This window comes from Quercus lobata, chromosome 2 (genome assembly GCF_001633185.2).
Source record: "Quercus lobata isolate SW786 chromosome 2, ValleyOak3.0 Primary Assembly, whole genome shotgun sequence".
Classification (NCBI taxonomy): domain Eukaryota; kingdom Viridiplantae; phylum Streptophyta; class Magnoliopsida; order Fagales; family Fagaceae; genus Quercus; species Quercus lobata.
The window spans coordinates 97,185,538-97,193,343 of record NC_044905.1 but is presented as its reverse complement, the minus strand read 5'-3'; the positions used below and the strand labels follow the sequence as shown (position 1 = coordinate 97,193,343).

At 37.2% G+C, this 7,806-nt stretch overlaps 1 protein-coding gene across 1 annotated transcript; it reads right to left on the bottom strand.

Moving 5' to 3' along the window:
* Positions 1-3,226: 3,226 nt before the first annotated feature.
* On the bottom strand, positions 3,227-7,200 carry LOC115973980 (26S proteasome regulatory subunit 4 homolog). The gene is made up of 6 exons (XM_031094214.1): positions 7,032-7,200; positions 5,555-5,853; positions 4,614-4,783; positions 4,312-4,528; positions 4,055-4,195; positions 3,227-3,557 (listed from the first exon to the last, which is right to left on the bottom strand). The coding sequence occupies exons 1-6, from the start codon at positions 7,198-7,200 to the stop codon at positions 3,411-3,413; spliced, it is 1,143 nt and encodes a 380-aa protein (XP_030950074.1). The 3' UTR covers positions 3,227-3,410.
* Between the last annotated feature and the right edge of the window lie 606 nt (positions 7,201-7,806).

Sequence of the window (7,806 nt, the reverse complement as noted above, 5' to 3'; positions counted from 1 at the left end):
GGCTCACATGCTCTACAGGGTCTGTTCGACCATTGTACATGGAAAATGTTGGTTGAGTGAACTGTCAAGGAAGACTTCCTCCTTTAATTCTGCATGTGAATGGCGATCTGGAAATTTGGTTTAACACTTTGCTCATAGCGTCGTTTCCTAGGCCTTTGCAAGATGAGCTCTTATTTCTACGCTCACGACGACTATCCTTATCACACGAGAAATACTCACTGGGGGAGGGAGTCCTTGATCTGGGCTTGTAACTGCCATCTCCATCATCGTCAAAAGAAAAATTAGAATTGGAAGGAGTCCGTCTTCGTCGTTCGCGATGCAACCTCCTTCTCAAATGATCAATCTCCAGCCGCATGGCTCTGGTATTCTCCTCATGAGAGACGTGGCTCCCACTTTGAGACTAGCTCCTGCTAGTATGGGCAATATGCACACTAACTTCCTGGTCCCTTCTTCGCTCACGATTGAGAAAATGATCTTGACGTTGGGACCCCATGGATTTCTCTCGATTCGGACTTGAACATACCATAATTGAACATTAAACTCATTACAACACAAGAATTCCCACAGACGGCACCAATTGTAAGGTCACAATTTGGTTCCTAAACCCAAAAGGTAAAATGATCTAGGCCCAAAGAGCCAAATACAATGAATTTGTAGAGAGTGGATCAGAAAACTAAGCTCTAATGAGTTAGGTAACAACTATAATGGATCCAGATCACAAGAAAGGAAAGATTGACTGGTTTTATCCAAAGAAAATTGTCCTCGGCACAGTCTGAGGAGATCAATTCTAGTATATATATCTTTTTGAATTTGGTTACAAGTCCTATTCTTGTTCTTACGGTGTTTTTCTCCTAATTCCTTGATCCCTGCTCTCAGGGGCTTCTTTCCCCTTTATACTATCCTTCCCCTTTCATTTCCATCCTCCACGTGTAGACCAAATGGCTGACTTTGATCCTTGTCCCATCAATACCTTCCTAAAGTCTCTATGAATAGATATAAGGCTGATTATCACTGTTCAAGCATCACTTTCACATTAATGCAGCTAGAGAGTTAGTTGTAGAGCATTCAATGCGGTGGTAACAGCTTTCTCTTAGATATTTCATAACTTTCCTTTGTCATGTGCTTTTATGATGTATGCCCTTATCAATAGAATCTTTTGGAACATTGTTTTTGGATGGCAAACTGCGCCTTCTGACCTCTGCTTTGCTCAACCAAGGAAGCATTCCTCATTGAGTCACCTTCTTGGACCATCATGACCAGACCCCTTTCTTTATTCACTAATGCCGACTTCCATAACAACGTTTACCCATCCTCGGACCACTAGGCATCCTCAGACTGGGCCCTCGGCCCAATATATACTACTGGGCCTATCATCCCTACAGTTATTATTATTATTATTTTATAGGGATAGAAATTTAATTAGTGAGTTTAATTGAAGTAAATGAGTGAATTATAAACTTGACAACTCTCTCTCTCTCTTTATATATATATACATATATATATAGAATATATAAGGTTAGTTAATTCTGAAATCAACCTCCTTTTGGAGTTATAAATATACCCAAACCAAAAATTTCAAGAACCAGCATCATCAAAGCATCCTAATTTCCAAAGGTAAGAAGTCTTTCATTATATTTTTTTAACTTTTCTAAATTTTCATAGTTTGTTATGTCCTCTTATTCCTTAAGGTACTTACAAGTTGTGTGTTACTTGGGAAACCAATATTAGTTAAAGTTATCCCAAGTTATTAATATTTGAAGTTAATATATTTGGATTTTAATATATGGTATAAAGAAGATTTACTTTAACATTCTAAAATCTTGTATGAAAAAGTTATTTGGGATGTTATGCATAAGAAAACCTATACTTTTAGTATCAATAGGCAAAGAATGACTAACGAAAAATTTCACTCCATCAGTCCCATATATGATGAGTGTGGTGCTATGTATTTATAGCAACTATATGAAGAATGGCATAAATATCAACTGTATTAAGGAATGACACATATAATAACACAAATGTTCTCAATTCGCCTACAATAATTCGCGCAAGATTTTTTTTTTTGGCTTCCTAACTAAGTACAATTTGAAAGAAAGTTCAAGTTGAATTTGATCTTTTAGAATTTAGCAAAATGAAGCCCCTTAATGAAAACATGGGCTAACCGGTCTTTTGTGGGATACATAGCATATACAATATACAATGCCACCATTTGGCAATCATTTCCTTAACAAAATAAAAACCAATCTTAAGGTGCTTTGTCCTAGCTCGAAACATAGAGCTTTATGATCATATATATGTCGCACCAATATCATCACAAATAAAAAATGATAGACTTGAAAAAGAAAAAATATAATATTAGGCGAACCTAAATTGTACCTCTGATAGATCACACTAAATGCTAAAGAGTAATGTTCTCTGATTTGATTTTTAATTTCTTGCATGTCTATTATTTTTTAGTGTTTTATATAATTTAATTTTATTGATTTATTTTCCTTTAAAAGTAGTTCATAAAAAATTATAGTTTCTTTTGAAATTGTACATTGTCTGATATATATATATATATATATATATATAAAAGGTTAGTTAATTCCAAAATCAAACCTCCTTTGGAGTTACAAATATACCCAAAACAAAAATTGCAAAAACAAACATCATCAAGGCATCCCACTTCCCAAAGGTAAGAAAACTTTCATTATATTTTTTTAACTTTTCTAAATTTTCATAGTTTAGTTTTGGAATTTTAGGGTTGTTAATGATTTGAATGATTAAAGACAACTTAAATAATTTCATGTTTTAATGTTAGAATATTAAGAAATGCATATTTAGATTTTACTGGAAACAACGAGTTATAACTTGATCCCATTCAACCAAAAGATTTATGGGAAAGGCTTGTGTCTAGTGAAAATTTTCACTGGATATGGCAGGATTCGGACACATGTCCCAGAGTGGACATGTGTCCACAATCCAACGTGTCTAGTGAAATCTTTCACTAGACACAAACCGAACCCAAGATTTACAAAGGGGGAAAAATAAAAAAAAATGCTTGAAATTGAGGGCCCTGACAAAAGCCGCTCACATACTACATGTTAGGCCTCGTGTTGGTGTTGGTGTGGGCTACGCATTGCCTCATGCTTTTTTGTAAACTTTGTTGGGCACACTGAGCCCAACATGTAATTACCTATCTTGCTTGTCGTATCCAAAAACTAAAATACATCCCACTTTCGGTCATAACTTAGCCTAAAACATGCAATTCCTAAAATAAGGGTTCTTATCTCCATTAGAGAACTCATCAAATTAAAATTTCTTAGTCAACCCATGGTAGGGCCTAAATTTAATACTAGTGACATCCAAAAAATAGGTGCTGGCATTCCACTGTTCAGCAGAATATTTCACATCAAATTAATTTGACATCAAAAGCTAAAAATAACAAGGAGGATGCACATGTATTTTCCGGCCAGTGGAACTGGCCACCATCTACATATAGAGCCCTTTGGCACCCCTTCTTTCTTTTTGTACATCACTTTTTCCTTAGCTTTCTTGAAGTCTGCATGTGTCACCTGAAGCGAACGTAAAAGATGTTAACAAGTAATTAAATCAGGTCAAACAATTAAAGAGATGAGCCAATCCAAGGAAGCAGCAATAGATTAATCAACCAATATCCTTCATCAATAATAACACAGACCCAAAAAAGTTGAGAACAATGCACCCATGATGCATACTTCATTCAGACTAATACCAGAACATGGCATTATATAAGAGAAAATAGAGGCTAGGGTTGCATCAAGTAGCAGCTATTAAAACTCCAAAGCATCATGAAGGCAAATTGAAGAGTCTAAATGCATGCATGTATAATGTATTTGTGAAATGGGTTATATATTCACACGTGCACCCCCTACCCTCCATGCACATGCTTCGACACCAAATATACATATGAAATGAAAGTGAAGTTAAGACTAAGCAAGAACAAACAAAATCTGCCAATGTATGCGTTAAGCAACATGACAGGGAGAACGTTCATGTATGTGTTAAGACTAAGCAAGAAATATTGTGTCACCTTCATACGGCGCTCTCTTAATGCAAGCAAGCCAGCCTCGGCACAAATTGCTTTGATATCAGCCCCAGAAAATTCATCTTTAGTCATCACAAACTCTTCGAAGTTGACATCATCTGCCAATGTCATTCTTGATGTGTGTATCTGAATTGCCAGAAACATGAAAAATATAAACAATAAGATCTTTATAGTGAAAAACAAAGGAATTGTATTATCATTCACAATGGTATTCCATTTCTACACATTCTGTACCAAAGTACCTGGAAAATACGCCTCCTTGTTTTTTTGTCTGGCAGAGGGAATTCAATCTTCCTGTCAATTCTACCAGGACGAAGCAAGGCAGGATCAAGACTTTCGATTCTATTTGTAGCAAGAATCACTTTGACATCTCCTCCTGAATCAAAACCATCTAATTGGTTCAGCAATTCCAACATTGTCCTCTGGATTTCACGTTCACCACCTGAATGTGCATCATAACTGGGTAACATAGTTCAATCATAGGTGTTACCTACAGCACAGGTTGCAGGCAAGAAATATAACAGTGCTATATTAACTTGAGTACCTTTTTGTGCCAACCGCATCAATCTCATCAATAAAGACAACTGATGGTGAAAGATCATCTGCAACTCGAAAGAGTTCCCTGACTAATTTAGGCCCATCACCCAAGTATTTCTGGATTAATTCACTTCCGACCACGTTCAAGAAAGTAGCTGGCGTTGAGTTTGCCACTGCCTGAAGTAAAACATAAGCATAATCACAGTTCCCAACCAATATCTAAAATAAATTGACATGAGAGAAACCTATGGTGACTGAATTCCATACAGGCTGTAAAGCATGCATGTAATATATGTTGAATGTATACCATACGCATACAGGTTCCATAAGCATAAATGTAGTATACGTTTCTGTTAACATACTACAAACACCAAATCTCTATACCAATTTCAAAGCAAGAGCCCAACTGACTCTATCCAACTTGCAGGTGGCAATATTCAGGATATAGGAAAGGAGTGTGCCAAACCTTCTAAAGCTCAACTTTTCTTGCAAGGGGATTCAAAAGTCAAATTTACAATTTAAATTTTAACAGATCATTAACATATAAATAATTGGGTGTTCTAAATAGACAAGAATGTGAGGAAGGTATTCATGAACAAGCAGTGGACTTCAACTCAAGTTCATGGTGCAGCCACCAACAAACTCTGAAAATCTATAAGATTATGATGCAACCTAAGAAGAAGAAAAGAAAAAAGAGGTTGCAGTACGCACGAGGTAACTTTCAATACTAGCATCCTAATACATAAACTTATGGAAAGCTAAACTCCTGTTGTGCACATAAAAATGTATACACCTATCATACTAACTTAACAATGCATACTCAGTTTAACCTGAACAAATTGACTGGAACGTAGCAACAACCATTATTTGGTCACTGATAAACTAACAATCAGTACAGAACAAAACACAAAAACAACCAAAAGCATAAAATATATTACAATTATGCACCTTGGCAAGCAAGGTTTTTCCTGTGCTAGGCTCCCCATATAGTATGACTCCTTTGGGGGGTTTAATACCAATGTCTTCATACAGTTCAGGATGAGTAAGAGGAAGCTCCACTGCTTCTTTAATTTCCTGAATCTGGGCATCTAACCCACCTATGTCAGCATATGACTCCAGTGGAGCCTTCTCAACGTTCATCACGGACACCATGGGATCAACCTCATCTTGAAGAAGCCCAACCACAGAAAGGACCTGCATAGACCATACACCATGCAAAATACGATTCAAAATTTGAACACCATACACTAATAAAATATTGGGATGACAGAATACAAATAAAATTTCAAGCTAAGACATAATTGATACAATGGTATTTAAACCGATATTACTCTTTATCATCATTTTAGTGTCTTTTCTTTTCTATTTTTTCTTCTTTTTGGACTGGTTAACATTTACGATGACAGTAAAACTCTAAAATTGAATGTTTTAGGTATATTGCTTAACCTTTCGTTTACAATGATATCACCCGTTAGGGTGCAGCCTAGTGGTGGGAGGCTTGGAATTAGCTATAGACCCGGACATCCTGAGTTTGAATCCCCACTAGAAGTTCCCTTAGATTACTTAATACACAATTCTAGCCGGTGAGGTATCTGGTATTTACTCCTCAGACAAAAAATTTGCATTCCTTTTCTAATGTAACTTTTGCCAGGGCACTTTCACTAAAACCATAATAACTAATCACATATTCTTTGATCCTTACATTCTTAGCCAAACGCAATCCTTAGATCCCAAATATCAACTTCCAAAACACATTTGAAACATTGGATTGGATAGTGGGACACCCAAAAATTTGCATAATTACTGTGCTGAATCACAAGAACAAACAAAACCTTAGTTTTAAAATTTTGGGGTCAACTATGGATCCTTGACAGATTAATCAGGGTCCATCATATATATTCTTTTCCTCCATTCTACTCAATCTAAAGTCATAACCTTCGCTATTCCCTTAATTAACATATCCTTTTTTATTTTGATAATTTAATAGTAACATCGGGCAAGAGGGGATTTGAACTCTAAATGTCATGGACACACCAAGAGGTATCAACCAATTGAGCTAAAAATGTGATTTTATTACTTCTATTGATGTGATTTTTGGTTTTCCTCTACCTTTTTTCGATCCCTCAACTCTAATCAACTCACTCTTACTAACTGGTGCATTAGTCACTCTCTTCTAATCATGAGAGACTCTCCCCCTAAACATGTGCATCTCCCCTTCAATGTCAAGTCATAGTCCCAAAAATATCTCCCCCCCTTTTGTAATGAATGACAAAGGGATCAAGAATCATCATCTAGATCAGCAAGGTGGTCAATGTCAAGCTTCCTCTCCACTTTATTAAACCACGCATCCAAGCATATCAAGCAGTAATCAATGTGAGCCTGATCAAAATCCATCCTGGCCTCCATCCTCATAAGTATCTCATACAACTGGTGGTACTGATCAAGAGGCCCTTGTGCAAAGGAGTAGTAGGTGCAGGAGGAACATCATCATCCTTAGCAGTGTTCTCAGCCTCTTGTTGAGCATGAGCCCAATATGTCTCGTTCAAACCAATACAAATGTGTTCGGAGCCCAATATGTGCTTTGTGCAGTGCATTGTGCGAAATAAGGCCAAATAGTGCAACATGTGCAACTAGGTCCAAGAAAGCCTAAACCACCACATACATTCAAACCCAACCCTAGTGTGTCATGTGTAACAAAGTCAATGGTGAAGTGAATACGAGTGTGCCAGGCATGTGCTCGAAGAGGTATCATGTGTGGGGAAGGTAGTTCAGGCTAATCTTAAGCTTCTTTTGATTAAGTCCTTATAAAGAGCTTGGGTATAAATGAAACCATGTCATTACTGGAATGATAAGTAATTTCTCTCCATGCCTCCAAGAATACCTCAAATTAGCCACCATTCTACCTTATTTCTCATTCCTTTCCATACACATTCCCACATCCCCATTTCTTAACCCTTGGCTTAGCCTTGTAACTCAATTAGCACTTCTTGGTGTTTCCAACAAAGAGGTCTAGGGTTTAATCCCCCCTATCGAATAGACGACCATTCCTTCTGCTTCCGCTGCTTGCGGCCCACGCGAGATGGAGGAGCTGCCGGCTCGTATTTCTTCTCCTTCTTGTTTGCGTCATTGGATTTGCGATCTCCGCCTGGGCGGTTCAGCCCGCCTGATGGGGCTTGACCCATTTTGCTGTTTTGGTGGTG